This window comes from Camponotus floridanus, unplaced genomic scaffold, assembly GCF_003227725.1.
Source record: "Camponotus floridanus strain SB8 unplaced genomic scaffold, Cflo_v7.5 scaffold8, whole genome shotgun sequence".
In the NCBI taxonomy this organism is placed as follows: Eukaryota; Metazoa; Arthropoda; class Insecta; order Hymenoptera; family Formicidae; genus Camponotus; species Camponotus floridanus.
The window spans coordinates 2,743,037-2,758,115 of record NW_020229849.1 but is presented as its reverse complement, the minus strand read 5'-3'; the positions used below and the strand labels follow the sequence as shown (position 1 = coordinate 2,758,115).

Here is a 15,079-nt window from a genome sequence, read left to right as displayed (position 1 = left end):
TCGCCGCCGCCGTCGCCGCTGTCCGGAGCGAGCGCAGCCAAGTGCATATTAGACGAGGCGGCCGCGAGCGTCGCGCATTCGCCGGCGAGCGCTCGACGAGAGTGGTAGGCGGTCGCTTATCTCGCTCTCTCTCCGTCTTTTTCGCGCGCGCGACCCGTTTGTTCGCCACCCGTGCGCTCGTCGAGTACGCACTCGGTACGGAAAGTACACACCGCGATAACGCGAACGACTCTCCGAAGTGTGACTTCTCCGAAAACACCCTTCTTGTGTGTGGGATTTCGAAATTCTACTACTCTTCTTCACTCGTGTGCTCTTTAAAGTCGAGCTTAGCCAGAGTGCGAACTTGGATCGACGTTGTGATCGTCGAATCTCGGAATTGTGAAGCAGTGCTTGAGAGAGAGAGAGCTCTGGCTTTCAGTGGATTTGTTGAATCTCCAAACATTTTACTTCGATCTCATGTGATATGGCAACTGAATTATCTTTGTTTCTTGTCGAACTAGGATTGTTAGATTCCAATCATAGTCGCGCAAGTGTCGATAATCGTTGATCTACCAGGTAATTATTCTGAAAAATTCGCCAAGAGATTTCAGTGCTGCCTTTGATTAAGGATTATAAAGTTCTCGCCAGCCGTTCTTTCGAGTCGATTACAAAAGTTAATTTTCTTTATTAATTCGCGCGCGGCTTAATTAATCTAATAATGCCGGCATGTTCGATTAGTTGAAGTGTCTTGGCGAATATTCGACCAGTAAAATTGTATTATTTCATCCACGAGTCGTGGGTCGGCCTTCCTCGACGCGATTGTTGTTAATCGACAAAATTAATTTATGCAAAACTCCCGACACGTTCATTAAAATCGCATGCATATAAATGCATAGAGATTTCGGTGCGCAATTATGGATCGATTCTTCCGCAACGTTGATTAATCTCTACCGTACTTTTAATTGATTCTCCGTGTTTTTCTAGATTACCGCATTCGCTCCAATATACAAATTGATAGACATTTGAGTTGATAAATATTCGCTAATCGATATATCGAAATATAATCGGAATTAATTGATGAAGATTCTCTGAAAATGATTCATCGCGATTATATTCATCGGAGAAGATCAATTTCGTTGAATAAACATCCGGCACATTTGCGTGTCATCTAATATTTACATATCGTGAAGTGGCTAAAGAAACTGATACACGGTTTCCGATTGCTCTTCTATCGTGAGCAACGAGTCAATTTCCACTTGCAGTCGACGACTAGAAACGATTGCGATACATGCTCAAATTTAGATACGTAGGTGTCAAGATGAAATTTAAAATATGTGAGTGAACATATGACGCGAAATTTTCTTCTCTTAGAAACGTCATTTTGTTCGAGAAATATATATTTTCGTTCCATTTGACGTTACTTAACGTAACGTGATTTGATTTGGCATAATTTAAAACGACTCGGTATATTTTAAGAACGAAACGAAAACGAGATAATTTTATGGAAAGAACGTTGCATGTTCAAAATAAAATTTTAAACTGTGAAATATAACATTATTTTGTAATCGAATATTCTTAATGCACTTCATTAATGACTTCGTATTTATTGTTTTTTCGGAAACGCGCTGAATCGCGATTTTTTTATGAATACGCTATCGCAATAAATATTGATATTGTTGAAAAGTGTCATAATCACGTAACATTGTTTTGGAAATCTTACATTTACCGGATTCTTGAATGAAAAAAAAAATACGCGAGATTTTTTGTCTCTTTTTATTTGAATTGTTTTACAACGTAAAGTTATAATTATAATTTATCGCTATAAAATTATATCAAAAATATAAAATTATAATTTATAAAAATATAAAATTATAATTTATCACCACAAGTATACAATGAATTTAAGTACGAGTTTATTTAATTTTTAGATTCCATTTATACGATTTACGATTCGTATTTAATTCAATTTGACACGTGTCACAATTTTAAAATCGCGCTTTGTTCAACATTATGACGAGTTTCGCGATAAGCCTGCTTTTTGTACAAATCTCGCGTGAATAACAACGTCGTGGTGCGCGCCTTGAACGATAATGAGATTTAATACGTGATACGGGACAGCGTTATCTAATCTAGGAATTATTTAAAGCGTAGCAGAGAGACGCGAGAATGAGAAATAAACGACAAAGTTTGCGACGAAGAAAAATTCAGGTGATTCTCGAGCGTTTTTTTTTATCATCCCGCGTATTGATTATTCCTCCGTTAATTTTCGTTCCTCCTTTATTATGTTAAATGTTTCTTCTCATTACGTCAATCATTTCTCCGCTATGTTAATTGCTTTTCTCTCAATTACTTTCCCGTTACGCTATTTGCTTGTTTGTCACGTTAATTTATGCTCAAGCTCCTAACTTTAATTAAATAACTGTGTCATTACCAATGGAAAAAATTGCAATTACGAAATTTATAAAAGTGTCATTTGCGCAATGGTTTCTTTACTCGACGCAAGTTTTCTTACTCATTAAATTCAGGCAAAGAGAAGAAAAATAAAATACTCAGATTTTGCGGTGGCAGACACTCGCGCTCCGAGATGATTCAATCTTTTAATTAAGCTCGCCGTGTCTCGAAACGTTAAAATTAGCCCGTAACATCGTCGCAAAAAGACAAAAACACGGAGGAGAAAAAATGAAATTAAAACTCGCACGTTGCCGCGGGGGATGAACGCACTGAGAAAAATCGTTTGATTGTATCAACAAGACGTATATGATTGAAGACATTTTGGTTAAATCAAACAAAAATTTCTAGTTATCATAATAAGACTCAATTTTTTATAACTAGAAGGTTCAATAGATTTTACTATAAAGATTTGGTTAATATTTTCTGGTTGGATCTATAAAATTTCTTGTTACACATTAATTTCTTTGCTTGTGCCACTCTTAACCAAAGTATTTTTTTTTTTTCTTACGAGCAGTAGTGACAAAAAGAGGACGCTAGCTCTTTGATTGTATGTGTTTGAGCTGCATCCTCTTCTTGCATCACTGTTTATCAGTTTAATTTCTAACAAACTGAAATTAAAATAATTTATTCAATAATATCTGGATTGAATTTATCCAATAATCTTGTTGAAATTCAGAATATTAAATAGACCTTTGAGATTAGATGGAAAAAATTTTAGACAACTTGGTGCTAGTGAGTTTAGTATTATTAATCAGAAAATTTGGTAAATTTAACAGGAAGAAATTAATCAGATTCATCTGGTAATTCCTACAAGAATTCTGGTTCGTCCATTTTCCAACAGACATACTGATTGAATCTACCAGAATTCTAATTAATGCAACCAGATTTTTGCTCAGTGCACTGTTTATCAGTTTAATTTCTAACAAACTGAATTTAAAATAATTTATTCAATAATCTGGATTGAATTTATCCAATAATCTTGTTGAAATTCAGAATATTAAACAGACTTTTGAGATTAGATGGAAAAAATTTTAGACGACTTGGGCTAGTAAGTTTAGTATTATTAACAAGAAAATTTGGTAAATTTAACAGAAAGAAATTAATCAGATTCATCTGGTAATTCCTACAAGAATTCTGGTTCGTTCATTTTCCAACAGACATACTGGTTGAATCTACCAGAATTCTAATTAATGCAACCAGATTTTTTTCTCAGTGCACTGTTTATCAGTTTAATTTCTAACAAACTGAATTTAAAATAATTTATTCAATAATCTGGATTGAATTTATCCAATAATCTTGTTGAAATTCAGAATATTAAACAGACTTTTGAGATTAGATGGAAAAAATTTTAGATGACTTGGTGCTAGTGAGTTTAGTATTATTAACAAGAAAATTTGGTAAATTTAACAGGAAGAAATTAATCAGATTCATCTGGTAATTCTTACAAGAATTCTGGTTCGTCCATTTTCCAACAGACATACTGAATCTTACATACTTGAATCTACCAGAATCCTAATGAATGCAATCAGATTTTTTTCTTAGTGTGCGCATCCTACTTTTCTCGCGATCGTCTGCCATCCATCGCGCGCGCGCGCGAGCGAGGACACGCGTGCGCGATCCGGGCGCGTGTGCGTATGCGTGCGTGTCTGTCGTTTTTTCGTAATCGCCGACGTGTCGGCGGCGCCAAGCTAGAAGACGCGGAGGAAGGCCGACGACCCGTTATAAATGGAACCAGAGAGACGGCATTTCTCGAATCGCTGCTTGTGTTGTTATTCGCAGCGTAACGTCGGGACGAGCGAGCACGTTCGAGAGCCTCGCGCTTTCGAGGTGCGAACGAGGGGAGCCAGCATCGTAATTCCGAGTCGCGAGCGTGCCGTCAGGTTCGACGTCCGGAATAAGCGGAGCAGCGGAAATATAAGGAAACGGAGGAATTCGGGGAGAAAAGAAGAAACCGGGGAGAAAACAAGAGAAAAGAAATGCGCTCTCGTGATGAACTTGCCAACGCTCGATTAGCGTTTAAAGCAGCGAAGCGTATTATTGTCGCCCGCTGAGAGAAAGTTGACAGTTGCAAATCAGCTGAAATCCTCGGCTTCCACTTGTAAAAATAAATACCTCGAGAAGCAGCGTTAGTCTTTCGAAAATACCGAATGATTTCATGTTATCGTCGAGTAGTCGGTAAACAGAGTCAAGTGCGCAAAGATTTTCCGTAAAAGCTGGCCGAGAGAATCTCATTCTTCGTAGAAAGGAAAGAAGAGAGGGATGAAACTGCGTCTCGTGCGTCTCGTCAGCGTCAAAATACCAGGGAATCGTGATAAGATAGCGACGGCCTCGTTCCCGGTTAATAAATAGTCATCGAAACTCGACGAGACAGGTTGCGATCTCTAGACGAAGGACGATTGCGACACCGGCTGCCGTTTCTGTCTCGATCCAACCCGAATCGGAGTCGCGAGTGTCAACTTGATTCACGGGGTTTCGCAAGAATCAACGTCGCGCACGACCGGAAAAGGGATTGTGTTACTCAATGAGCTTTTATAGCGTCATTAAAGATCACGTGCGAGGAAGAATCGCGCTCGAATGTGTCGGGATTCGCGTAATCGCAGTTACGTTCGTTCACCGGTTGGAAAACGACGAGAGCGAGAGCATCGGCTGTCTATTCATCAACCATTCAGCCACCATTTCTTCCTAGTCGTCGGGGATTAACGGGGAAGGTTCCAATTACCGTTGCCATTAATAGTTCCGTATCTAACCGCCGACGACTTCTCGAATGATTAATTGATAACTGCAATTAAATACCTAGTCGAAGCGAAGAACGAGAACGGCTTTAAACATCTTTACTTATCGAGCATCAGACTGACATCTTCTCTCCTTACATCTTTTGCAATTCTTTGTTTATCTCCCACATCGACAGAAGATTCCAAGTTGACGTCGCGATCGAAACATTTTCGATAATTTGGAATTTCATCGCCGAGGAATTAATCTGAATCGATAATTGATCGATGTATTATCAATCGAACAATATATTATCGAAATAAGTAACATCGATCATTTTATTAAAAATGAAATGAATAACGAAGTTCTGAAAATTAACTAGTGATTGATCATTTCTGTAACTCTCATAATCGAACTGACGACTGACCGATCGCTAGAATAATTAATTAAACAGTGCCGTCGCGATTATCGTGAATGCCCGGTGCACGTGCGATCACATAAGTAAGTGTCCCGACGAGGACCTGAATGTGAGTGCGGCGGTAAAGTGCAAAGTGATGTAATTGGTGCATCCGCTGCGGAGGCGATGTGTGATACCAGTTCGAATGACACTTAATCTACGCAGCTGATGACAAACGTAAATAGGATCAAGGTGGTCGTCCTCGGCGGCCCCAGAGTCGGCAAGTCAGGTGAATCTCTCTCTTTTATCTCATTTTTGTTCCCGCTCGAAAAGATAACCCCTCGTTCGTTTCATAAACCATTAGTGCCTCATTTTTAATAATAAAATTATAATTGCATCCATCAAATTAATCTTGCGCAAAGTTTTCTTTATTCTTTATTCAGTTAAGGTATAAATAAATAAATATTATATAATATTATAAATATTTTGTATTTTTTTATTTTATATTTTTTATTTTATTTTATTTTATTTTATTATATTTTTTATTTTATTTTATTTTATATTTTTTATAAATATTTTGTATTTTATATATTTTATATTTTTATAAATATTATATAATATAATATTAAATATTATAATATTATAAATATTTTATTTAGGATTATATTTTGTTTACGAGTTGTAAATGAGGAAAAATTCACTTGGCGCGGAATTTTAAAAATATAGGTTTACAAAAGCGATTTGCACGTCGAAACTTATTAATTCGCGCGCTCGTTGACGAACAATAAATAACGTCCGGCGAAAAAGGAGAGAGTAGCGCAGGTCGATTATGGCGCAACGTCGTGAAATATTGAATCACGTCGGAAGGACGTTCATTATGGTGGACGATACTAATATCGCGTCGCCGTAGAGCGTGTAATTTCTACGCGTTGTCTAATAGCGCACCGACGCAACGCATTGAATGAAAGTGCCGTTAAGATGGATACGCATAGTCCGCGGAATAATACGTTGCATTAGTTAACCCGACAGTCGCGCGATGCATACAAAGCGAGCAAACCAACGGCGATAAGGCGGTTCGCCGACCTCGAATATAAATCCTATTAATAACCGCTAGGACCGGCCCCATCCCTTAATAAAGAAGAAGCGCATTCTCCATTTTATTCCATTCTCATCTCCGATTCTCTCTCTACAATTTTATATCTTTAACAAACTATAATTGTTCTTTCAAGTGCATTCTCAGAGCTGTTTTTGATAATGTTGATTGTGAAGATTCTCTTTAAGATTGTTTAGAAGGTGTCTATTCCAGGAAAAACTTGGAAGGATTTTTTTTTAATCAGGGAATTTGTAAGGAATTTTATTGAGAGATTTAAAGAATTTTTTTTTTAAATTCTCTAATAATTTTGCTCTTATAATGTAATCAGCTGATGATCTAATTAAAAAAATTACGCGCGCGAATATTAAAATATAATATATTATAAATCTATATTATATCTATTTTTCTACTTATTTATTTCTGTTATATTTAATATCTTAACAGAGACTTAGAATAGACAATTTATTTTTTATTGTTTTTATTTTCTTATTAATTTTAAATAAGAAAAAAATTAAAGATGTTATGAAAAATATCTTACAGAATCTTATTTTGCGGAAGTTATTCAGTATATTTTCAAAGCACTTGAAATTTAAGTGGCTCTTTATATTTCTTTGGAATGAAAAATAAGAAAACGATACAAATACCTTATTTTAGAAAATTGCATCCAAAAAATTCTCTTGGTATTTTGAACAACAGAAAAACTTTAAGGATCAGGTAATTTACAGGGATTTTTTAATAAAATTTAAGCAGATACTCTGTTAGAAATTAATGATATTTTTTAGATCCTTCTTAAATTCTTTAGCCATTTTCATCTTTGAATGCTGTCTATTATATCCTCGAAATATCATAATCATTCCTTTAAAGGATAATTTGTCCGTGTTAATATTCCATATTCAATCGCAATTTGCTTCTGTATCCGCACATTATATTATCAGGCTCGATCGCTGCAAAACACGCGACATGTCCCACTTTTTGCGACGAAAACGACGTATTCTCACGCCGGGGCGGATGCGAGAGGATGAGAGCGCTATCTCGACGGGAGAGAATCCTTAAAAGTCCTTCGTGGGACCCCGCTGGGTATAATAAGGACCTCCGTGAACGCGCGTTATCGGATATCGCCCCGCGTGAATGGATGGGGGAGGGAGGGAGGGTGCGTCGCGCCACGAAAAATCTCACAGAGTTGCAGCAGCAGGTTGCGCGAGATCCGACATCCGATACATCCGTCCTGTTACTCGTGGTGTTCGATCCTGGATTCCGAGTTTACGCAGTAACATACCTTCCTCCGTTATCGCGTCTGATATATACGCGGTGAACCGAAAGAACGTGTGTGCGAAGTAATTTGAACCTCGTAAAGAGGCCGAAAATCTTCAAAAACTATCTGAAAATTTGAATTTTATTTTTCTTTACGATACTTGATCTATTCGGAATTGTTAGAAAAATATGTATCAATATTTATAGTCTTCAAATTACATATTTTCGAGCTTGAAATATCTTGATAAAGTGTCACAAAAAGTCGATTCTTTGTCCCTTAAAAATAACTAATGACAAAGAATTATAAAAAGAATCGTACTCTCTTGCGAGAAACGCAAGATTGTTATCCACAGTCATTTATCTGCATTAACGCTTATTGAGGAGACAATTGGAGGTCCGCTATCAAGAGCCGAGACGTGTTCATAAATTCATTTGGTCTCGACGACTTACCGTGTCGCAAGAAAAGCAGACAGACGAAAAAAGAATAGTGGCTCGTGGAAGCTGCACTTTAATGAGTTTCTTTTCTGCACGATCAATCCGAGACTTTTATTAGACTCTTTAATGTATTAACATTATAATTTACAGAGATATAAAAAATTTAACGCGATAATTTAGAGAGATATATGCAACTTTTTCATCTGATACAATCAAATTATAATTTAGAGTTTCGTTTTTGTAAATTATATATTCCGTTATTTTTTGTTTCGAAACACTAGTATTTTTTTATTTTTTTAAATATATATTAATATTTGTTTAATAAATAAATTAATATAAATAAATAAATTAATTAATTAATATTTATTTAATAAATTATATAATTAATATATACTAATATTTATTTAATAAATAAAAAGTTTTATTATATTATTTTTATTATACCATAAAATTGATGCTGCTTAAAATAATCATATCAGAAGTGATTAAAAAGATTAAATGGAGAAATGAGATATTTTATAGCGCGAAATATAGGACTAATTTGGCCGAAATATAAAGTAAATTATTCGATCATTTCGATAAATTAAAATGTAGATAAATAAAAGTTACGCTTCAATCAAAGATAGTGTTATCTTCGGAAAGGAAATTTCTACGAAACAAGAGGATGCGCTCGGTTGATTGCATCCTGATCGTTTTTTTTATCCTCTATTCTCTCTCTCTCTCTCTCTCTTTCTCTTTATTCCCCTTCTTATCCACGGCGATCGTGGTCGTAATTACTATTTTCTTACGTTCACCAAGCGGCTTATCCTCCAACGATCTATCTATAGAATCCCGCGTTGGCAACCATCGCACGTCGGCGAATGGCACCGCGAATGACTGCGTTTTGCTCGTACCGTTGAATCTTCCACATTACACACAATTCTTCGCAGGTGACTTAATCGGCTTCCCTCTTCTTATTCCTCTTTTTCATTCTCTTCTTCCTGTTCATTCTCTCCTTCGCGCATTTTTTTTCCATCTTTTGCACACGTCTTTACTTACATAATCGATCGAAGAATTCCTTTCTCTTTTGGACATTGATAGATATATATATATATATATTTAAAATTTTGCCACACGACTTCGTCGGTCGATTCTTCCTTCGATTATTTATACTCTTGATAATTTCCTTTCGCGTTATCGTTGCTCGCGAGTTTCATCAACATCGATATCTGACACTCCGCGCGGACCCTTCATTATTCTTTATAAATACGGGTCCGCCATATTGTCGCATTCGTCCGAGTTAGCCCTACGAAGAGATAAGAACTTTATAAACGTCCTGCATCTGGCACGAGTGTCGGGTTTCTCTCACGTTTGTGCTTCAGTGCGACGGGGAGCGTGCTTTCATTAGACTCGGACGCTTGGCACAGATCACTGTTGGGACCATTAGGCATTACGAGCAACATTCTCGTGTCCACATCAATTATTCCGGTTCGCGCGGCGTGTATAGGATTACGCGTGACGTCGCCTCGGTTTGATGACAGTCGTCTTTAAGGGAGAATGGGTCCCCGCTCGATTACGTGGGTCTTTCTGCATAGGACTGATGATTCACGATGTCTTTGCATGGACCGTTGAAAATTCAACCCGTCACAAGATTCGTATTTCTTATTACGTAATTAATTTGATGTACAGCTAATTGCGATAGCGTGTCGATTAATCTTCTATTGTAATGACAATTCAATGTACAAAGTATATTAAAAGAAATTTGCAGAATTATTTTCAAGAATTTAATAAAACTTTTTCCATGTCGTTAATACTATATTTATGCAAATATTTTTTTTCTTACCTAAGCATATGAGATATATATATCTCATGTTTATTTTTATTTTTAAAATAAATGTTTTAACTTGTTAAAAATAATATTAATTCATAAATTTCATTCAGAAAAATATTTTAATTAATTTTTAAATAATTTAATTTAAAAAAATATTCATTAAAATATTAATTCATTAGAAAAATATTCATTCATTAAAATATTAATTTATTAAAAAATATATATATACATAAAATATATATGTACATAAAATATTTTTAATGAGTTAAAAATAAGAATATTTTTCTGGAATCAAATTTCATTGGTTCATCGACTTGTTGCGATCGCGTGTTGAGCGTAAAGAGCTGAAATATCGTCCAGCTGCGCGGAAATATTTTGAAGATGTGTAGTCTATCTCTCATCTCGACAAATAGTTCACGAATGAAGTTCTACATTCCGTTGCTGTTCGTGTTTCTACCTTTCCTCTCCTCTCTTCGTGATATTTTCCTCTTCTCCCTCTCCTGATCAACGTTGTCGTTGTCATCGTCGTCGTCGTCGTCGAGCTAAACTCGACGACAGATTTATAAATGGTGTATCTAGCGGTAGGGGACGGCACGAATCTATGTACTCGATAAGTCTTGCGAGGATCGAACGGCGACGACGACGATGCGAGAAACGTCGTCGACACGCTGAATCCTAGAGCACGTTTCGCGTGCAACGAAATTTATGAAGCAAGAAATTTATCGGCGTTCTACGAGAGAACCCGTTCCGATGTTTATGGTTTCTTTATTAACGGACGTAGGAGATGAGTTAATAGCGTTTCAACACCTGCGCGCAAACATGCGTCTGTTGCTTAGAGAGACGTGTCTAAAAATAAATACACCCTTTAATATCGTTACTTGTAATTACGATTCGATAAAACGTTCTCCCCAAGCTCGCTCCGATTATTCGCGCACTGAGAAAAATCGTTTGATTGTATCAACAAGACGTGTATGATTGAAGGCATTTTGGTTAAATCAAACAAGAATTTCTAGTTATCATGATGAGACTCGATTTTTTATAACTAGAACGTTTAATAGATTTTATTATAAGGATTTGGGTATTATTTTCTGATTGGATCTATAAAATTTCTTGTTACATTAATTTCTTTGCTTGCCACTCTTAACTTAACTCGTATTCAATATTTACCATGAAATGTATATAAAGAACTAATATTAACGTTAAATCCAAAGTGTATTTTTTTTCTCTTACGAGCAGTAGTGCCAGAAAAAGGACGCTCTTTGATTGTGTGTGTTTGAGCTGCATCCTCTTCTTACATCACTGTTTATCAGTTTAATATCAGTTTACCGAATTGAATTTAAAATAATTTATTCAATAATCTGGATTGAATTTATCCAATAATCTTGTTGGAATTCAAAATATTAAACAGACTTTTGAGATTAGATGGAAAAAAATAGATGACTTTGGTGCTGGCTTTAGTATTATTAAGGATGTTTTGTACTTATTTTCAAAATATTGAGAATTTAATGAAAATTGTACATAATGCCCTTACATATGTTTAGAATCTTCAGTACAGTTTTTCAATCGATTCACTAAAGCGTTCACAAGTTATAAGGATTTTAATTTGCATCGAATTAACATGTGTTCTTATGGGAAACGTATAACCACGTCGTCATTCAAATGACAAAAACACATGGAAATAATATTCAAAATTTGTTTAAAATTTGCAAAAGTTATATACAGAGGAAATGTTTGGTCACATAATATTATACGAGTACTAACTGGTTAAAAAAATATTAAATATAATTTAATGAAGTTTCTCTGCCTAAAGTTAATCATTTCGATCAACAAAATTCGGAATATTTCAGTAAAAACGCAATAAATATTAAAAAATACATCTCTGCACTGTAGCTAAGATCAAATTGTAATTGTTCCACACAATTTCTTATTCAAGATACACCAAAAGTGTATATATTCGTCAATATTGATTTTCAGCTACTTTTTGCTGGGATTGTACATACAAAACATCCTTAACCAGAAAATTTGGTAAATTTAACAGGAAGAAATTAATCAGATTCATCTGATAATTCCTACAAGAATTTCTGGTTCGTCCATTTTCCAACAGACATACTTGTTGAATCTACCAGAATTCTAATTAATGCAACCAGATTTTTTTCTCAGTGCGAGATCATTTCCGAAACTAATCAATATTTTTTTTCCTTTGTTGCAGCCGTGGTTGTGCGGTACTTGACGAGGCGATACATCGGCGAGTACAGCTCGACCAGTGGTAAGTGTTTTTATCTCCTTTCTCGTTTCTTTTTCAGAATAATTGCCAATATTAAGCGTGAGTAATTACGTCCATTTGTTGCTAATTTCGAGGCATCGCTATTCAGAACAAATGACCCATCCGAGTTCCCTTCTCGCTCGCGCTATCGACTTATCTCTCGAGGGGCGGCGCCGATTCGCGCGCGAAACGCTCACCCCAGAGTACAAAACGCGAATCTAAATCTTGATCGGTTCTCTCCTCGCGTGCTCCGGCGGATGGCGACGGAAAAATCCGCCGTGAAATATTCTCGCGCTTAAAACCGGACTCTAATTCAAGGGTATCCGTGAAAAATCTTAATCATGGCGCCTCGCAACCGTCCCGAGGGCATTCTAGCGGTCACAGAAATACACGAGCTATAAAGGGAGGAAAGAGGGAGGGAAGAGGACAACGGGGTTTAAAAGGAGAGAGAGAGAAAGAGAGAAAGAAGAACGAGAGAGGCAACAAACAGCGCTGGACCCGTGGAGGGCGGAGATTTAAACACTCGATATGAAATAGAGCCTATGGGGAGGGTCCGCAGAATGCAGATCTCTCCCATAACTCATGCAGGCTACTTCGCCGTAATAATTGCCGTGCATGCCCGCGGACGTATAAGCTACGGCGAGTTTTGCGGATATCCGAGCCTCTCGGAAAAATTCGCCGTGAAGTATTGTCCCTTTAACCCTGAACCGCCGGCCACTCGTATTTTTCTAACACCTAAGGCTGCGCCGGTTGTACATCCCCGGTGTCTGTTATTCGAGTACCACGTCATTTTATCGCGCTAGTTATGGGGATATTATATTTCATTTAAATAATTTCAATTTTATAGTTTTTTCCAATCAAATAAATATATTTTACACGTAATTATATTTGCTTATAATAATAAGCAAATACAATTATGTGTAAAATATATTTATTTGATTATAAAAAACTATAAAATTGAAATTATTGCTTATAAATAATTATATTTGCTTATTACTATAAGCAAATATAATTATAATTATGTGTAAAATATATTTATTTGATTAGAAAAAACTATCAAATTGAAATTATTTGAATGAAAATTCGTCGAGTTAAATTTTTTTTTCTAAAGGATGCTAACCCCTTTTCTAACAAAAAATAAAAAAGTGAAAATTATCGAATATTTTTTACTGTACATTTTCAGACATTTTTTGACATTTTGAACGAATAAATTTTTTATATCGGTATTTCTCTTTTTTAAATAAAATTTGATTATTGATAATCTAAATATGTGTAATTTCTAGCAGTTTGAATGAAAAAATATAAAACATTTTAGATTGAAATTTATAAATCAATTTGCAGGAAGTTTCTCTTTACTTTTCTCACAACTGCATTAACGTAATGTGCCGAAAGCTTTTCAGTACAATAGCGCCAATCATCGATTTATCGAATTTCTCTCGTGTATAACTGGCAGTCAGAATCAATCTTGATCTTGATCGATTTAACCGCGATCGATAAAGCCGAACGAAAGTGGATGAGTGTCGGCGCGAGTACTCTCTCCTAACATTGGTATTAATTAATTTCCTGGGAAAATGATGGATAATCACTGTTGAACATAACCAGGAAGCGGATAATCTCGCGTGTCCCCCTTGACCGAGAAGGGGGATAATCGCTCAATCGATCCAAAGATGACGCTGTGGGCGCCACGATTCGATCGCCGTTAATCGAGAATTGATAAAAAATATAATAAGAATGATGACGGATAAAAAAACTGCGACGCATACGTGACAGCCGTCTCGAGACATAAAACTGCCTTGTATAAAATAAACCTCGAGTAAAGTGTCAGGAGCCACGAACGAATATTGGAACAAGTGCCTCAATTATAAAATTGAAAGTATTTTTTATGTATCCTTTTTGAGTTTCTCTTGAAGCACATTTTATAGAATTGGTACAAATCGTGTGAAATTTGTAGAATTTTTATGCCGTTTAAATTTCGAAAATTCGAGAGGAAAAATAAATTTGGAGAGGAAAAAAGAGTTTTTGAATTTTTGAAACTTAAAAATTTTGAAAAAATCGCTTGGGACTTGGACCACACAAACGGTACGCGATGCAGTGGCACATTTTGTTTCTCTCTCGGCGCATCTCGTGTGAAACGAATCGAAAATGCGTCGACACTTCGTGCGACTCGTGCGCGGATTATCGCGTACACTTTCGTTCCCGGTCGTTGGAGAATTACTTTTCCGAAGAAAACGCCCTCAAACGGTGAAAGCGGGGCCATTGATTTCCTTTGGCTAGACCGCGTAGGTGATGTGACGAGCAAGATTATGGAAAAAAATTCTTTGACATTTTAATACAATTGGTCTATTTCATCGCACACATATATATATTTGGATATATTAACACATAAACAATTATTCTCAATAATTAAAAGATCCAACGAAATATATTTTAATTAATTATTATCAATTGATTCTACAATAAATTTGTTTGCACAAATTTAAGAATAACTGTTCAGGATAAGAAATTTTGAAAATATAAAAATTTGAAATAACACAATTGAAAAATATCTAGATATGTATGTAGGTGGAAAAATCCGAGACCTATAAATTTAAACATTCAACGATGACGAGTACTTTCAAAGTACCACTTATTACTGGCTTCCATCGCACGACTTAAATTTGATCTCTCGAAGAAAGATCGAGGATGATCTTC

General features: G+C 35.8%; 1 protein-coding gene across 2 annotated transcripts in view; it reads left to right on the top strand.

Annotated features, from left to right (window-relative positions):
* The first annotated feature begins 53 nt into the window (after window positions 1-53).
* Window positions 54-15,079, top strand: part of LOC105249583 (ras-related and estrogen-regulated growth inhibitor) — a 45,506-nt gene continuing 30,480 nt past the window's right edge. The window contains exons 1-3 of one of the 2 annotated variants that reach the window (XM_011255149.3): window positions 54-555; window positions 4,210-5,825; window positions 12,335-12,391. In XM_011255149.3, the coding sequence (XP_011253451.1) occupies window positions 5,765-5,825; window positions 12,335-12,391 (118 nt within the window). In that variant the 5' untranslated portion in view covers window positions 54-555; window positions 4,210-5,764. Of the gene's footprint in view, window positions 556-3,964; window positions 5,826-12,334; window positions 12,392-15,079 lie in introns of those variants that run through there. The other variant, XM_020027039.2, reaches the window with a different exon arrangement.